Consider the following 18508-nt stretch of genomic DNA (forward strand, 5'->3'; position numbering starts at 1 on the left):
TTCTCAGATGGAATCTGAGTATCAAAGTGACAAAAAACTAACCAGTACAATTGATCCCATGTTAATCTGACATACAGACACATCACTACTAAACCATAACCTTTCCTTTTTATCCTCAAGATTCCATGTTACTATTACACTAATAAAGCATAGTGTATAATTTTAAAAGTCCTCTGGTCTTTAAAAACGCAGACACATTAAAAGTTCAGTCTCTTTAAAATATCCAAAGTCTACTAAAATACCCATAAAAACAGAACCCAAGTATAGATGTTTAAGTAGCCCAATGTCTGAACTCTGGAACTCGTAATCTTTTTGTCTCCAAAGGGCTTTGTGCTGCCCTGCTTCTCTGCTCTGCCATCATCAGCACATGTTTTATAGGCTATGCTATATTATACTCCACACCTGCTGCCACCCCTGTTAGTCATCTCACAGTCCTGCATCTCCAGTATGCTGTGCTCTCTACAGGCTACGCCTACAGTAAAGGCCTCATGGCCTCTCTTTGGGATCTTGACCATGCCACATGGTGTCATAGATTTTCCATGCCCTCTTTAATCCTGGGGTCTCCTCTGCAACTGAGACTGTAATTTCATAGTGGCCTCTCCTGGATTTACACTGTGCCAAGCCTTAGCTGTTGTCCAGGGATGACCCCTTCAACCCTGTAGCTTTCATGCCATCAAACCTGTAGCATCTAGAAGATTCTTATATATATTAAGTTTAGCTACAAGTTTAAGTTGCAGCTTGTCCATCTCTGGACCACAACTGTGTGCTCATCATGAGGGGATGCTTCCCAAAAGCTTTCACATTAATGATGCTGGTCTCTTTTAATCCTTGCTGATTTTTTTTTTAAGCTCCAGCATTAATTATCCCAGTAAAGCAAAAGTTTTACTTCAGTAGTTCTGGTCTCTTGTGGTTCACAGCTCATTCTTCAGTCATGGCTGACTAGAAAACACAGATTTTTCAACTCAAAGTATGCAGTGAACCATCTTCTGAACGGATCTCAGCATTCTTCTAACTCATTAACTTCTAAGAACTTAATGACTTTTCTATCCCAAAATTCTAAGCATTTTCATAATCCTCCCTCAAACATGGTCAGATCTGTCACAGTAACACCCTGTGATCCTGGTATCAATTTCTGTCTTAGTTTGCTTCCTTATTGCTCTGAGAAAGACTATAACCATGCAACTTGGGGGAAGAAAGTGTTTTCCTCATCTTACTGTTTACATACAGTTTGGAAAAGGGAAGCCAAGGAAGAATTCAAGCTAGGGAGGAACCTGGGAACAGGAACTCAAACAGACGCATGGAAGAACATTGCTTATGGCTTGCTCCCTGTGGGGACTAGTTTCTTATTATAACCTGGGGCTACCTTGCCCACTGGTGGCACTTCCCACAGTGGTCTGGACCCTTATCTCTCACTCATTAATCAAGAAAATTCCTCCACAGACTTGTCTACAGGTCAGTCTGGTAAAAGTGTTTCTCAGTTGAGGTTCTCTTCCCAACTGACTAGTTCTTCCCCTATTAAAGGATCTGTAGACAATATAGACAGTACAGATAAACTGACGGCTCAGGTGTGCTGACTGAATAATACCAGTGACGTTACTGTGTGCATACATCATATCAACATGTGTCTTCTGGATCACATTTCTTGAGATTAAGTTGGATTACAGATGTTAGAGACTTCTTTCTAGGCTGGTATGCTTAGCATTATCTATGCTGGACATTGATAATGTAGGGCAGAGGGCAGTGTTTTGGTGATGTCAGTGCTGTTTAATGCCTGATATCCTATTGGTAGAGTGCCAAGATAAGAGTATCCTTCTAGACTCTGAGAATTGTGGGCCAGCATGGCATGCTCTGGAATCACAGGGCAAGTTCTAGGTAAGGTTGAACTGTGATGGGAGTTTACTCAAGGACCATGATTCTGTTTCCCGTAGCTTCTTGGGTTTCATGGAGCAGACTGTCAGTCAGGCTGGCTGTTCTCAGTGGGCGTGGAGCGCTCATGGATGTGTGCCGCCCTGTGATGTTTAGGCAGCAGTGCACTGAATAGTTATGGCAGTGGTTCCACGAGATCGTGATGCACCGGGAAAATTCCTCCAGTAATTTTCCCAGAGTTGGAGCCCAGAGTTGACAGCGCAGTTAGGTTTTGAAGCCCAGCACTTGGGTTCTCTGTGTGAAATGGTCAGGTGGAGAACCACTCGTCAGCCTTGAGAAGGGTTATCTCAGGAACCAGGGGAAGACAAGACACCTCATATGCTTTCTTTCACATTGGTGGAGTGTCTATAGGACTGAGTTTCCTGATTTGCATATGAAGTAATTAAGTTTGTGTGCTTAGGGGAAAAGGCCACAGGATCTTCAGAGCTTGGAAGTGATATTCTGTGGTCTCAGAGTATCTTTAGTTATATTATTTTCCACAAGTAAGAAAAATTAAGAATTGCTTTGTCTTGACGTGTAGGAATCTAATGATTATTCCAGCCAGGCATAGGGTGCACACCTTTAATCCCAGCCCTCATGAGGCAGAGGCAAGGGGACATGGGCATGGGGATAGGGGCAGAGGGGCAGAGGGGCAGAGGGGCAGAGTCAGGGGCCGGGGAGGAGCAGAGAGGGAGAGGCAGAGGCAGGCTCATCTCTGTGAGTTCAGGGTAGCCTGGTCTACATAGTGAGTTTCAGACCAGCCAAAACTACAAAGTGAGACCTTGTCTCAACAAAACACAACAAAGAACCTAATACATATTCTCTTAAAGTAGTGGGAAATAGCAGATGTTATTTCATTTTCTACCTTTTGCCATTCACAAGGAGACAGTGTGTCTGGGTCTCTTGGCTTCTTTATAAACACTGACTGAAAGTGTGTCATTGCAGGCTGGGAGTAGTCCTCCATCCACGACCGCTCCAGTGTCTGCCTTCTCTCGCACTTCTGTAACACCATCCAACCAGGACATCTGCAGGTAACAGTCTGCTTCACATGTTCCTGTGGCCTGTGGTGGCCCAGAATTCTCAGTTTTCCATCTGCTTGATCATTCCACCTTTGGTCTAAACAGCCCGGTTTTATGTGCTGTTTGCTTGCCAAGTTACAATACAGTCTCATTTCCCCACTTTGATGTCTGCTCTCTTTAAACTTGTTTTTCCTTTCTGTGCTTTATTCCACTGTTCTGCATGCAGTTCCAGTGCAGTGTTTTCTGAGTGTTGTCACTACAGTCCCGTGCAGTCTGCTGTTGTCTTGAAAGCTCCTCCATGCCAGAGTTCTCTGACACAAGGGCTCACTGTGACAGTTATCTGTAAAGACACATTACAGGCATCACAGAAAAATCCCTTTGGTTCAGACTGGGACCAAGTCTTGAGGCCTGCTAAAAATACCAAGGCCAGAAGAGCACTCAGATTCTCAAAGTCACTAAGTGATGTGGGTGAGAAGACCCAGGATACTTTGGAAAGCTTTGACTATATGGAAAGAACTTGTTCTGAAGGGAAATTGGTGCTTCCTCAAGGTCCATCTCTCAAAAAGAACAGGCTCCATCATAAAGACAAAGGAGCAGAGCACTGCCCACCCCTCAGCCATTCCAAACACTCTCCTATCTTATCCCTTGCTACCAACCATTCAGCTGTCTCAAAGAGGGAAGCTGGCAAGGGAAGCGTGCGCATCCCACTTTTGGAGGAGAAAGCTGATGGTGAGGCCAGGTTGAGAAGCCAGCGACTGCTCCGGTACCTGTTCTCACTCTCCCGTGGCTCAAGTGCCAGCAGCCTACCTAGGTTCCATGAGCTGGAGAACCATGCCAGCCGTCTGCACACTGCCAAGTCGTCCAGCTGGCTGGCAGGGAGCATGGGTTTCTGTTCCGATGAAATGGGAGACGACGACGTCTTTGAGGATGCATCATCTGCCAAATTGAAGAACAGGGTCCTGCGTGCGCCCCTGTGCTCAGTAGAGAAGGATAGTGACCTGGATTGTCCTTCTGTGCTCTCTGAAAAATGCACTCCTATCTCTCCTGTGTCTACTTCAGGGGATGCCTGCAGGTTGGTTTGCCAGGAACCACCATCTGGCTGTTTCTGTTATACCTGTATAACCTTACCTTGATTTAGTATGTGAAGTTTCTGGAAAATGAAGTAGCAAGACATTTATTGCCAGCAATGGGACAAATTATGTTTTCTATGCAGTGACACCACTTGGAAGCTAATTTCATAAGATGCAGAAACTACACATATTAAAGACCATGCCCACTCCACTCAGCAGAATAAGCAGGCTTTGCCTAGACGTGTGGGAAGAGATAGTACCTCCGTCTTTCTGCTTGCCCCGTGAGTGTGGGAGGGGCTGGTCTCCTGTGGCCTGCCCACACCTTCCTTCCCCACTTGCCTCCCTCTTACCTTAGGGCTGTGTCCAAGTCCAAACTCTTCTTCCCAACTTCATCTTCCTGTACAGCATTCTCATCGGTCTCATCTGTCCCCAGTACTGTGCCTCCCTCAGTTTCCCTTCTCAGTGTCAGTTGTTAAAGTCTTACTGTTGGATCAGAAAACCTGTTCCAGAAACAAGTAACCCAACCCTCTAGCCAGGCTGGGCCAGGCCCTTTTCAGAACACCTGTTCTGCCTGTTGACCAGCTGCTGGAAACAGTGTTCTCAAGTGCCCGAGTCCATGGAGGTTAGTGGGCGAGTCCAAGATGATTCCTTGGGAGTAATGACTTCTTTAACAATTCTTACTCAGTGCTCTGAGAGTCCCCAAAAGAAATGAAGTTGCAGAACCATGGTGAGTTTTAAGTGCAGACAAAGTACTTGGTCTCTGCTCAGCCCCCAAGAGAGGGTGGGAGGGTGTGGCTGTTGTGCATGTGACTAGAGGGTGTGACTTCACTGGAAAGCAAGCCTTTTAAGCCACTGTAGTGTTTTAGAGATGAGAGTGCTTGTTTTGGTTTACATAGACTTCCCCCTCTAATGTCTTATGTTCTGAAAGGTGTCTTTATTGTTGCCTAAATTTTATCTTTGAAAGTTTGAAGTCTTCCCTAAAAATGCGGATCTTGTCATTTTTTGTATCCCTTTCTGTTGCCAACTGCCATCCTGATGTTGCTGCTGTGGTAAGCTGATGTCAGCTAATCGTGGTTGTGCTCATCTGTGCTTGTGTGTCTCTGTGCTGACAGCCACCTTTGGTTTGTGGAGGAATTGGCCTTCTGGCACACCATCGTCTTCCCTCTTAGAGCCCTTCGTTCACTGACTAGTTTTCCTTCCACCACAGGATCTGCCACTGTGAAGGCGATGACGAGAGCCCTCTGATCACCCCCTGTCACTGTACAGGGAGCCTACACTTTGTGCATCAGGCTTGCCTGCAGCAGTGGATTAAGAGTTCTGACACACGCTGCTGTGAACTCTGCAAATACGAGTTCATCATGGAGACCAAGCTGAAACCTTTGAGGAAAGTACGTAAGAAGGGGGTGGGCGCTCGGTAGAGTCATCCCTTCGGACTACCTGTGTTCACTGCTTTAGAAGCCAGAGGCTGGAGTTCATGTTGTAGACTCTCTTCTGATCGTAATGATTCGGGTCTGACCTTCATTCTTGATGCTGTTCTTTCCTGAGACTGTTTTCTTCTTCCCCTTCTCTCCTCTGGCCACCAACTATCCTATGACATCTTGCTCAGCATTTTATTTGTGTGTCAACTGATTGGTGTCTTTTGTTAGGACACTTAGTGATGAATGTCTCTCTCCAACACTCAGCCTAGTTCAGCACAGTTTGTTTGTGTATGTCTGCACTAAGTATTTGCTAGCTGAAAGGATTCCTACCCAAGGAGGTCCCCAAGTCACTGCTGCCTTCCTGGTGCTGGCTTCCCATCCATACTTGTCAGTATCATACTTCTCTCTTTGTACCCAGCACAAAAGATTATATTTGGAAGGAGAAAAAGGCCCCTGCTGTGCCAAGAGCTTTAATATATAAGTTGCTAGGGAACTTACACATTATGGGGCTGATTAAATGCTAAGTTACCTGGCAGTGGAGCACACAGAGAAAGACATGATCCTCCTGGGACAGTCTCCTGGGAGGAGGGGCATTGTAGATGGTTTGGCTTGGGGAGTGCTTCTCTCCAGTGTGTAAGATTTGCAGGCAGAGTGAACAGGCTTTAAAAGGCCTGGTTGCCTGTGGAGAAAAGTATCCACTGAGGTAGTAAATGTGAGCACTTCAGGAGTGTGAAAGCCTGGAGCCATGGGTGTTGCAGGAAAGAGTGAGAACCCAGGCACAGAAGACACAAGGTGCTGATCCCAGAGGCCTGCTTCTTCTGAAACCCCAACAGAAGGCAGTTGGACGTTAGAGAAGGCAGGTGCAAACTGCCCAAGAAAATGCTTTGCCTGGTCAAAGTCTCCTGGGACCCACTCTGTGCTAATCCGTAACACTTGGATAGCATAGATCATTAATGAAGCTCTGTTTGCAGCTTAGCCTGATAGTCTGTGCCCATCATTAACAGAAGATATGTAGCATGTTTGCACTTTCTTCTTTCTCTCTCATGTCTTCTGAATCGGGAGCCAGTAAGTGACAGGCCAGTCTGTCTGCAGTGGGTTAATGAGCTCCTTGAGGGACAGCACTGACGGAGTTCCTTGTACCAAGAACTCTTAGGCATCGATTTAAAGCTGTTGCTGCCAAAGTAGCAGAGAACCAAAGAGTGAGAGCCTTCTGCCATTCCCCTTCCCAGCACAGATGCGACCCGTTCCTAGTGTGTTGTGGGTCATCTCTTTTCTTCCAGTTGTCCGTGTCAGTTAGCACAGACCTGACCATAGCAGCTGGGTCTCAGCTGACATGTTCCCTTTGTCAAGCTCTTCACTGTCTGACTACAGCCCACGGAGGCTGCCGTTCATCTCAGGCCTAGCTTCTCTTCATTGCACAGAAACTTGGCTGTGTCTGCTACCTCATTGAAGCCAAGCGGCTTAAAGGAGTTTTGGGTGTTTGGGGAAATTGATGTGGCCTGAGAGAGGGAGGGAAGGAAGCTGGTCATAGCTGTGAGCAACAAAAGCTCTCTCCCATCGTGATCCTTCGCTCTGACTCTGAGCCCCATGTCTCTGTGTTGTCTTCCAGTGGGAGAAGTTGCAGATGACGGCCAGTGAGCGCAGGAAGATCATGTGCTCAGTGACGTTCCATGTCATTGCCATCACCTGTGTGGTCTGGTCCTTGTATGTACTCATTGACCGCACAGCAGAGGAGATCAAGCAGGGTCAGGTGACAGGTGAGCGCATGGGCCATGAGGGCGGGGTAGGGGATGCTGGACACAGGTCCTGGGACTTGGGGTCAGAGCTCTGTTTTGGTAGAGGGTGAACACTCAGGAGACGCAAGCATCCCTTTATTTCTCTGTGTCTTCAAAGCCACTGACATGAGATGAAATTGAGACTCCTGAGAGAGCAGGGTAAACTGCATTGAGAGCCCTTCATGCTCCTTTCAGGGAGGGAGGATTTGATGAGTAAGAAATGTACATTCAGAAGCTCTGTCCTATTTCCTTCTGACCTGAGATCCCATGCGCTAACTGAGTCTCCCCCTGCAGGAATCCTAGAGTGGCCTTTCTGGACTAAGCTGGTAGTTGTGGCCATCGGCTTCACCGGAGGACTTCTCTTTATGTATGTCCAATGCAAGGTGTACCTACAGTTATGGAAAAGACTCAAGGCTTACAATAGAGTGATCTATGTTCAAAACTGTCCAGAAACAAGTAAAAAGAATATTTTTGAAAAGTCTGCACTAACAGAGCCCACCCTTGAAAATAAAGAAGGACATGGAATGTGTCATTCCACCACAAATTCTTCTTGCACAGAGCCTGAAGACACTGGAGCAGAAATTATTAACGTCTGACCATGTGGAGGGTGCCATTTCCTTAGTGTCCATCAACAGCTGAAGGGATTTGTTTACTGCCAATTGTGTTCCTTCCCTCCGTCGTTTAATAGCATAGACTGGGCAGGTGACTATTTATAGTGGTCTCTTTTTCTCAGCCTTCCTTGGTGAGAGTGTCCTAGAATTCCTGTGGAGCAGGTACCACTGGGCCCCATTCTGTCAGGCTTCTCTGTGGTCTGGGAAGGTGGGAGACCCCATGTATCCACAATGAGGAGCTGGCTGTGTTCCAGCCCCTGGTCTTGAGTAGATTATGGAAGTAAAAAGCTAAAGTAGAAGACAGAGCAGCATGAGGGAGATGGATGATGGAAGATGCCCAGAGGGCAGGGCAGCATGGTACGGGAAGCTGCTGGTTGGGAGGGTTCCCTCTGACTAACAAGAGCTAGAGGTGGGAAGGGAACAGTGCCTACAAATAAGCCCCTGCCTCGTTCAGCTGATGCTGCCGCCTTGCTCTCAGGCAGATGAGGCCTTGGGGCCCCACATCTGCTGGTGTGCGATTCACTGAGCAAACAGCACTTTATGGAAGTTCTTATTTTGGAATTCCTGTGTCTAATGGGAGTGACACTTTTAAAAGCGTGTCACATTTAGAAATGTTCTCTTTATTGCCTGTTATCTCTTACATCAAAATTGAACTGAAACCATTTCTGCCTTATATATTCTGAGTAGTAGATGTCCTTCCATGTCAAGAAAAGACTTGAGACTTAAAGCAAGACAGGCAGGTCTGAGACTCCATGGGAATTAATGGATGCCATGGGCGTAATTCCTCTGGTTTTGAGTCTGTTTCCTGAAAAGCCCTATCTCACGAGCCCACCCGTACATTTCTATGTTGTGAGCATTGAAATGGAAGGGGTTTGAGATCTAATGGATCTGACTCAGCGTGAGCATTTAGAAAATGCTCCTTTGACTGACAGATGTCTCCAGATGGAGAGGACACCCCTGTGATCCAGCTCTGCTGTCTGCTGTGCTGACAAAGTTCTGTGGAGTCACTGCTGAAAGATACGAGGTAAACAGGCCAGCTCTGGGTTGAGGCCTTGGCCTGAGCAGTCAGTTAACTGCATGAGCCACTGTGTCACTGACCTTGCCCCACACCCACTTATCGCCTTAACCAGACTTGACAGGATAATTTAGGGTCCTTAGCTCCACACATGATCTAGTCTGTCTTTGGGGTTACCTCCTGCACTTTTTTTCACAAGACAGACAAAACCAAATCACTATTGCTAAATGGCCTTTGCCCCTTTAAAAAGTCTGTTGAACATTTTTTTTTTCTTGAAGGCCATTGTCACAGTGCCAGACAATAGTCAACTCACAATGTGACAAGGGGAACCACAGAAGTGTCCTCTCCAAGTGGCTGCTGTCGGCTACAGGGTCTTCAGATTCTCTTGAGGTGGCCAGGGCAATGCCTAGGGTCTGGTCCATCTCCCCGAGCTTTGGCTGCTTCACTTGGCTTCTTCAGAGACCAAGGCAAACCGAAGATAAATCTTTCTGAGTTCCTAGTAGAAGCTCTGTGTTTAGTTTTCAGGAGCAGGTAGAGGCTAGCAGGCTTGTGGAAGCAAGTTCTGTCCTGTTCTCCCCTTGTCTGCTCCCTGGAGTCATGGTTTCCTTGTGAAGCTCTTCTGCCAGGGCTTCCAGCCATTGTCTAACGGGCCCACCCTGAGGTCAGCCTGCTCTCTCTCCCAGACCACATAAGCCTCCTGTGCTCACTGTGCCTGCCCCAAAGTGCAATTACTCACATGCAGTGAGGGCACTGGGTAGCTACAGACTGCCCACTAGGCCCTGACTATTCTTTTTAGTAACTGCTGCCTCTGAGTCTCTGGTCCTATCCATCTGTCTGTGACATGATGCTCCAACAGTGGGTGTACAGTCAAATGAAGACGGAGGCTTTTGTAGAGAAGAGAGCTTACCTCAGTGGCGGTTGTCTCTGCACAGCTGACCAGGGCTTGTACTCCCACCATGGCATTCATGTAGTTCCCTTCATTTCAGGAAGCCTAATGGTATGTCTTCTTTGGCTTCTCTGATGAACGCTGTCCTTCAGCCTTCTTCCTCTCCCAGCCACCCCTTGCTTCTCCCCCCACCCCACCTCCAGGTTCTCTGATCTAGAAAACAACTACACATGGGCGACTCAGTGCAGGAGACTGGCAAGGCATGGTATGAAGGTCTGGCAGAGCTCTGGGCTCTTCCAGTCTTCTCTAGTCCTGGGCCTCTGAGTAATTTGCAGGGCTATCTGTCTACCCCATTGCTCCTCACTTTAGCTTAGATGCAGTGGGAAGATGGCATGTAGTTGGACCAAGCAGATCTGGGATGATGCCCCAGGCCAGGAGGGCTTGTGCTTGTGGGTCAAGTGAAGAAGAAGTAGTCTCAGGGTGTCACTGGCCGCCCTCTCTAACTTGGCCTTTACCCCGTATGTCATAGACCCGTTCACACAGCTCTGACTTTAGCTGCCACAAGTGAGTAGTTGGGGGTTGTGCTCAAGTGTATCACAAGAATTTCCTGGAAATGTAAGCATTCTCTTCTTAGTCTAGGTTTCTCTGACTCTCCTTTCTGGTTTCGGTACACTCTTCAGTCATGTAGGCTTAGTTTCTAAACCTGTGGGTGTGTCCAAGTGGACACAGATGTGCAGGCTCAGGCAGTTGAGGATAGGATAGTTTAAGGCCTTGGGTCATGTCTAAGTGACAGGAGAGTGAAGGCTGTGTGGGCAGGGTGAAGATCTTGTGGGTGTGGTTAGATGCACATGCATATTTGAAATACTCCGTGTTCAAATCTGGTTTGAAATAATGCAGCTCAAGGAAAGCCCAAAGCGTAGGGAGGTCAAAGGCACTTGTCTGTGGGGAGTGAGCGATGAAGGCGCGTAACTGGTGCACATTTAGATGCAATGTTTCAAGTTGATTGTTAATAAAAACCAAATTTACACTGGTGTGTGTAGTGTAGTTTCTAAAAAGCACTTCACATTTTAAATTTTTCTTGGAAAATTTCTAGTAATCTAAATGTCTAATTTTTTAATCTTTTTGTGTATGTTCATGTTTCTCAGTATTACTGCTTGAACGACTCTCTGTACGGGGATTTGTATGTGCTATACACGGGGTGTCTAAAGGTAGCAATAAAGCCTTTCGTTACAAAGGGATTTTGTGATGAGAGTGTTTTCCAGTGGGGAAGCAAGGATACCCTTTCCAGCCTCCACATCAGTAAAGAACAATGAGGCCATAGGGACAGGGGGTCCGGACCTGAGAGGGCTGGGAGTAGAAGAGGATTTGAATTGATGTTAAGATCCATGCGATATTTGCTTTTGTGTGAGTTACTTCACTCAGTCATTAGGAGATCAAGCATCAGCCGGATGCCCTGCTGGAAGGAAGAGGAGGGGGTGCAGACATTGAGGCCTGTGCTAGCCTGTGACATTGGAATAAATGAGGTGGGTGCCCTGTCCTTCCAGGTCTCTCTTCTTTAGGGGAAGGCCGTTCATTCATTGAAGGCAATAGCAGAGACAAGGAAACAGCCTAGATGTCCTTTACCTGGTGAATGGATAATAAAGATGAGGTACCTATTTATAATGCGAATTTTTTTGTTCAGCTGCAAAGAAACATAAAACCTGCTGGTCAACGGATGGAAACACTCTATTAAGTGACATGACCCAGACACAGACACATGCTGTGGTTCTCATATATATAAGCATAAATTCAGATCTTTAGATTTGCATATTTAATTTGGAATACCTGTAGAGTCTACAAAACCAGAAAGGGCTGCTGGTGTGGAGTGGGGGCAAAGGTCTTGTGAGTTGGGGGAGGTAGTAGACTGGCTTTGTTATTGGTGGTCGAAGGGAACAGTGGGGTGGGGGTGGGGGTGACTGGAATGCAGCCTGTGGAACGACGCCTGTTTTAAATGAACTTTATTTTATAACAAACTCTTAATCTAAGAAGTTTCTCTAAGCACCTACTGTATGCAGGCAGTTGGAGGAAGCATAAGTAGAATGATGGACCCCTGACCCAGTGGAACATTATCACTTACTCTGTTGCTACTGAGTGAAGAGGTTACTAAGCTGGACTGGGGGACACAGCCGCACACCCCTGCTCTGGATGGGAGGCCCCTGAACTATGTCACTGAAGACAGGAAGAAGTAGCATGTGCTGAAGCTCTGTGAAATTTCCCCACCTAGAACAGCCTTTAGTTTACAACCACACCTGGGCCCAAGAGCGGCACTGCTAGCTTGGGAGAGGCACCAGCTGCTGGAAGATCTACAGCCTGCCAGGCAAGCCACTGGCCTGCCCAGAGAGCTGCTGGGACAGGGACGGCAAAGCCTTAGATGGCTACACTGTTTGGAATCCTGTCTGGTGACAGGTAGTAGTAGGGGAGCTTTTTGTTCTTATTGCGCTCGGCAATCACGCTGACGATGGCCTCCAGGTTCTTGCGGAATCGAATCATGGCTTCTTTCACTGGCTTCTCGATGAAATGCTCCTCTGGGTACATGCCCAGAAACAGCTGAGAGTCAGACATGGAAAGATAGTTTAGGAGGGGTCACTACTCAACTCTACCACCTTTGACCTTGGCTACCTACTGGGGGGGTGCATGTATGCATATGATGGAACACTATGTGGCCACACAAAATCCTGTCTTTGGAAAATAGATGAACTGGGAGGCCGTAGTGTTAAGTGAAAAGAGCAGATGCAAATACCATATATGGAATGCTAAAAACAGCTGTCTCAACAGGTGCACTGGCACACACCCGCCTTTAATCTCAGCGTTTGGGAGGCAGACGCTAGCAGGTCTCTGAGAGTTCCAGGCCAGCTAGAGCTGCATAGTGAAACCCTATCTAAAAGAGTAAGTCCTGCCTCATCATCTCAAAGAAGTTACCAGAGAGAAGGAAAAATGGCAAATTAGTGATTCAAGGGAGGCCTAAGTAATGTTCTACAGCATGGTTGGGTAAATAGTTCATACTGTAGTGTGTGTCTCTAAACTAGAAGATTCTGAATGTTACACAAGGAAGTGATTTGTTTGTGGTGATAGGTCAGATGCCATAACTGAGCAGTATCACTATACACACATCACACTTCTATCTCATAAGTATGCAATTTACTGTGTGTCAATTAAAAGAAAAACAGATTATATAAATCCCACCTTATTTTCCCTATGAAAGGCTCAGGGCTGGAGATTTGAAAGGAAATTACTTCCTTGTTGCCAGGTGGGTTTTAAGACAAGGAAAGGTGCAGGGTAAACCTGGAGAGTCCTAGCTCTGAAAGTTCTGTGGCCACAGGGTCCTGCTGGCCTGCCCTTGGTCGGACAGGCAGGGGTCCTGAGCACTAAGAGGTGGAAGATGGGCATCCTGCAGGGTAATGTGCTTACACCAATGTGTGCAAAGGGTTCAGTGGCTAGAAGGGGGTGGGAGATCTGGGGTTTAGTTTGCAGAAGTTAAGTCAGACTTGACATCCTTTGACTAGGAAATTAGTCTCCTAGGAACAGCTCTCTGGTCACACTGAGCACAGATCCAGCATATTAGCAGGTCTGGGACAAGCTGGAGGTACTTGGATGGGAACAGCACTGAGACATTGCAAAGGGCTGCTTCCACCAAGACCTTCATTTAGCATAGCTGTGAAGGATACCTAAGCACACATAGGTGGAACGGGAGCTCCAATTCTCCCTGTGGGGAGCCAGGAAACCACATGGATGAGATTTATCAACAACTGGGTATGGGGTACGGGGTGATGTCACACACACACACACACACACACACACACACACACACACACACACACACCCCTCTGGTGACTTGGAGCAGAGCCTGTGCCTCCCACTGCCAGCCTAGCCTAGGCCCAGGCCCAGGCTGAGGACCTGGAGTGGAGTAACACCACCCCCACCCCCATCCACTTCTAGCAGCTCCACCTTAGAAATCAGGATTCTTGGCTACAGGTTTCCAGCTTGAACCAGAGCCCCAAAGCCGTGGACTGGAGATTGAGTTGAAACTAAAGTGATCTACACTGTTTCCAGCAATGCCTGGTCTCACCTCATTCTCTTGAAACTGGCTCAAGGCCCACACTGCACCTAGATGCCAACATGAGCGGCCACGGTCTGGTAGAGTATCCACAATCTGCTCGATGGTGACCACACCCTTGGCCGTGGGTGGTGGGGCCCGCATAGTTGGAGGAGCGTTGGGGATCCAGGAGCACCAGTCATACTGTGAGAACAGTAACAACAACATGGGTGCCCAAGAAGCACAGTGGCTTCCCCACCTCAGATCCACATGTCTACATTTCCTTGGTTCATAGGAACCAGCTTAGCGGGCTCCACTCCTCCCTGTGGGCACCACCGACCCCTCTGATGTCCCCACTGCACCTGTCTTGGCCCTCTCCTCTCCTGGTTTCCCAAGCCACACCTTTGACATTGTTCCCCTCCTTTGTGACTCACCTTGCCTTTCTTCCAGGGTCTCCAAGCCTCCCTCCTCAGACCCTATCCTTCCTTCCAGGGCCTACAACTGCCTAGACCTGACGGTTCCCTCAGGGGTGCATGCAGAATTCACGCCTGCTACTGCTGGGTTCAGGCTCAGAGGCTGCGTGGTTATGGGAAGGCCAGAAGGACAAAAGCCTGGGCCAGAGGTGGGAAGTTGGGGATGGTTCCCACTGTGAGGTACCTAAGGTTGTTCTTCCCCAGAAAGGGCTATCAAGACCTACCTGGCCAAAGTTTACAGCTGCATGCTGGGCCGAGGCTGTGAAGATCACCACCGTCAGGTACTCAGACAATTTCTCCCTGCTCTTGATGGACTTGGGGAAACCTAAGACAAAGCCACAGACCATGAGCTCAGCTCTGTGAGGGACACCCACCTCTGCCTCTCCACCCACACTTGGCAAGATGCTCAGAGAAAGGGAGGCTGGCTGCTCTGAGGGAAGCTCTGACTGGTGGATATGGGGGAGCAGGGGTTGGATACCCTTGGGAGCTGAGTCACCTGCCTTCTGTTCCTCATGACCTTGAGGTGCACACATGCCCTGCAGCAGAAGCAGAGTGTCCTGGTAGCTTACCTGAGGCCTTTCTGCCCCGCATGCCATAAACGTAAACATCCTTCACGAAGTCCTGCAGTTCCTGGTCCTCCTCCACCACCTGGTCATCCTCATAGTAGATGCTTACCACCTCAGTTGTGAACCTGATTCAGGAGGGCTAGCAGGAGTGGGTATCCAGCAGGTGCCTCTCCCAATCCTATCAGTTCTTAATGTCTGACTCTGGATGTCCTCCGCCTCCTCCCTCCATCAACAGCCAACCCAGGAGCAAGCTTGCCTCATCAAACTCTTCTTTAGGGTTTCCCCCTCCCACAAAACCTGGTCACACTCACGACTGGATAGCTTCCCACACGAGCAGTCCATCATCACGATAGAAGTAGTAGGGGATGTCCTCGGTGTTGTCCATGCCCCGGGCCTTGATGGCCTCCGGGAAGCACAGGGAGGAATAGGTCAGGTCCTGGACAGCTCTCTGCACCATCTGCACGTGCCCACCACCTCCGGTGGCATTGGCCTGGTGAGAGATCCGAGAGCCTGAGCTTGGTTTTCCCCAAGAACTGTCCATATCCAGACCTCCTAGATTCCTCTGGAAGACACTTGGAGGCCAGTGTGGTGGCTGGCCACAGAAAGGGCCAGCCTGTGTCCTGTGATGTGGAATGAGAGAGCTGTTCAACTTTAAGCAGGTCATGCTCCCACCCCCCGGATGGGATAACATGCACTGGACACTCTATAGCCATAATACAGAGAGCAGGCTTTGTGCAGAACATAGCTTTTGGGCATCCAATCAGCTTCCAAGAGATGGGAACATCAAGGACCTGGGGTAGGCAATTATTGGGCAGTTCTGTTTAAGTACCCTGAAGGTCACAGGCAGGATGACAGGGATATATGGTAGTGTGGGAGAAGTCACGGGTGTGAGGTTAGTGGCTTGTGTGGAGGAGGCTCAGACACTGGCACTGGACATAAACAGGTGACTGAGAGACAACACGGGGAAGAGGAGAGCTGGCTGTGGTATTGGTGGAAGGACCAGAGTTCCCCACACTTTTCAGACCTCAGATAGGGATGGAGCCACAAGGCAGAGCTTGTTCAGGCTCCCTATGAAGAGGGGGCACTCACCTTGTCAAAAAGGCCGTACTCACAGATAAGCTGTTCCCGGGCCTTAGTGTTGATGGCAATGGTGAACCTCACATGGGCTACCAGCAGCTGGGTGGGGAGAGATCTCACTGAGGGACTCAATCTCACTCTGCACTCCCAGCCCAGCCAGCCCACAGGGCACAGTCACTCTGCCCCCCCCCCCAGGAAGTGCCTATGTGGAGACCTTCCTGCCCAGTAGCTATAGAGGCCCAGTGGGCACCATTGTGCTGCTTAGGAGTTAGGGCCCTGGTGCTTGCTTCCTATTTCACTGGGAACAGATCCTGACCATCATCTCCTAAGGCAGAAGTCCTGCTGTGACTTCATTTACAATGAAGAGACCAAAGCACCAGCTCACTTGCTTCCTCTCCCTCCCTCTCCCTCTCCCTCCCCCTCTCCCTCTCCCTCCCCCTCTCCTTCCCCCCTCCTCCTTCTTCCTTCCTTCCTTCCTTCCTTCCTTCCTTCCTTCCTTCCTTTCTTTCTTTCTTTCTTTCTTTCTTTCTTTCTTTCTTTCTTTCTTTCTTTCTTTCTTTCATGGTTGTTCTAGACAGAGTTCCTCTATGTATGTAGCCCTGGCTGTACCAGAATTCAGCCTGTAGACCAGGTTGGCCTTGAACTCAGAGATCTGCTTGCCTCTGACTCCCAAGGGCTGGCATTAAAGACTTGTGCCACCCGTCACTACTGCTAGCTTAGCAGCGGTATATTTCAGTCTGTAGTTAACCCAACAATCAAGTGCTGGCAGCATTTAGGAAGAGAAGGAAAGTGACCTAACTGCCCTTTCAAACTCTGCTTTCTGGCCAGCAGGTTGTGGCAGGCTCCTTGTAACTTGGCCCTTGAGTATCTGTTCCCAGGCCCCTGTAGCTATCACCACCCCACCCGCACACACCCTGGGATGCCAGCTATTCTCTCAGGTATTCTTTCCTTGTAGGCAGAGCTGTGGCTGGCTGTACCTTGAAAAGGGGGTGCACAGCAGGCAGCTGGCGGTACATGGCAATACCGAACACCTCAGACACCAGATGTGTGCGGAGAAGATGGGTGATTGTTTGATGGATATGGAAGTCACTTGAACGCACCCAGATTTTGGCCAAAAGCCAGTCGTATTTTGAGTCCGTAGGGAGGAAAATTGGGTTCTTCTCTCCAGGGGTTTGGTTGAGCTGGCATGTTGAAGAAAGAGAGCACACCACTTTATTTCTCCTTTACAGCTGTGGGAGAGCCCTGCCTCTGGGGAAGTTCCACAAGAATCTAAACATCGACTATGAGGACTTTTAGACCACAAGAAGTATGTGGTGAGTGGTGGAGGGCCCTAGTGCTGTGTCTTACAACCTGTTTGTGAACTGTAGGTTCCTTGTCTGTAACTTGAAGACAGTGGAACAGACCTCAGGGAAGGAACAAGCAGCTGCAAGGGGCCATGACCCATGCTTTCCTCATTGGCTCTCCCCAGTGCCTGGCATCCTCCCACTTTACCCACTTCTGCTTAGCAGCTCCGTCCATCTTCCTCCCCTCTACCCTTACCTTTGCACCTTCTGGGCCAAGGCTGGGGTCTCAAGCTGAGCCTGCTTTTGCAAATCAGGATTTGCATCTGGAGCCCTGTTCTGAGTCCCAGCTCTGAAACCAGGTACACAGGGGCCCTGTGCCTTTGTCCTACCAGTTTCACTCCATGCTTGGGCCAAGTGATTTTTCTCTAAAATGTAAGAGTTTGTTATCTGTTCTTTAAAAGACCAATTTCTTTAAAGCCAGAAGCCCTTGAGCACGCTTAGCTGTATCCCCCTAACTAATGTGGGAAATGGTTTTACAGTTAAATGTGATGTCCCGTAGGCCCTGTGTTGAACACTTGGTTGCTAGCTGGCAGTACTGTTTTGGAAGGTTTGGAAACTTTAGAAGGTGGACCTTGCTGACTTAGCTACTGACACCACTGTATAAGGTGGGGTGTAAGTGGTGTGTGTGTGTGTGTGTGTGTGTGTGTGTGTGTGTGTGTGTACATACTCATGCACACATACACTAGCAAGGAACTTGCCCATGCAAGGCAAGCACTTTGCTGCTTAGCCACATTCTCAGCTCCTACTTGTGACTCTTAACAAGCTTCATTTCAGAACCTGGGGGTGAGCTTCCCTATGAGTCTGGAAGGTGGCGACCACGCTACCCCATCTTTTCAAACATGGAAACTTTTAAAGACCTGGCAATCTGAATAACCCAGGAAAGCTTCTGTGCCAGAAGTAGGTTCTGTGGGGCCTTCCAGAGCTTATAGAGACTTTTAGTAGAGGCTTGGGAACAGATTTAGGGTACGTCTCTAATATGGAAGATGGCTTTGCTGTTTGAATATGATGTCCCTGTAGGCTCCTGTGTTGAACACTTGGTCGCTGGCTGGCAGCGCTGTTTTGGAAGGTTCGGAACTTTTAGGAGCTGGAACCTTGGGTTTGAGGTTCCACAGACTGGCCCCACTTCCTGTCCATTGGCTTCCTGATTATGAATGGAACCAACCACTTCCTATTTCTGCAGCTATGCCTTACCCTCCACGACAGACTGTACTTAACCTGAGCACCAGAATAACTTTCTTTTCCTTAGACTGTTTTCACTAGAGAGGCTAAAAGTGCCTT

General features: G+C 48.5%; 2 protein-coding genes across 15 annotated transcripts in view; one reads left to right on the forward strand and one right to left on the reverse strand.

Annotated features, from left to right (window-relative positions):
• Marchf8 (membrane associated ring-CH-type finger 8) overlaps positions 1–10937 on the forward strand; it is a 117130-nt gene extending 106193 nt beyond the window's left edge. For 8 of the 13 annotated variants that reach the window (XM_039107644.2, XM_063286103.1, XM_017592647.3 and 5 more), the window contains 5 exons: positions 2851–2936; positions 3151–3996; positions 5202–5382; positions 7022–7169; positions 7482–10937. In XM_039107644.2, the coding sequence (XP_038963572.1) occupies positions 2851–2936; positions 3151–3996; positions 5202–5382; positions 7022–7169; positions 7482–7783 (1563 nt within the window). In that variant the 3' untranslated portion in view covers positions 7784–10937. The remainder of the gene's footprint in view (positions 1–2850; positions 2937–3150; positions 3997–5201; positions 5383–7021; positions 7170–7481) is intronic. The other 5 variants (XM_063286106.1, NM_001401666.1, NM_001107882.2 and 2 more) reach the window with 1 other exon arrangement.
• Positions 10938–11679: 742 nt separating this feature from the next.
• Alox5 (arachidonate 5-lipoxygenase) overlaps positions 11680–18508 on the reverse strand; it is a 47179-nt gene continuing 40350 nt past the window's right edge. The window contains exons 9-15 of one of the 2 annotated variants that reach the window (XM_039107106.2): positions 16865–17068; positions 15900–15986; positions 15122–15300; positions 14814–14935; positions 14469–14569; positions 13805–13975; positions 11680–12285 (exon numbers count right to left, since the gene is read on the reverse strand). In XM_039107106.2, coding sequence (XP_038963034.1) covers positions 12106–12285; positions 13805–13975; positions 14469–14569; positions 14814–14935; positions 15122–15300; positions 15900–15986; positions 16865–17068 — 1044 coding nt within the window. In that variant the 3' untranslated portion in view covers positions 11680–12105. The remainder of the gene's footprint in view (positions 12286–13804; positions 13976–14468; positions 14570–14813; positions 14936–15121; positions 15301–15899; positions 15987–16864; positions 17069–18508) is intronic. The other variant, NM_012822.2, reaches the window with a different exon arrangement.

The sequence above is a fragment of the Rattus norvegicus genome, chromosome 4, assembly GCF_036323735.1.
Source record: "Rattus norvegicus strain BN/NHsdMcwi chromosome 4, GRCr8, whole genome shotgun sequence".
NCBI classification, from domain to species: Eukaryota; Metazoa; Chordata; class Mammalia; order Rodentia; family Muridae; genus Rattus; species Rattus norvegicus.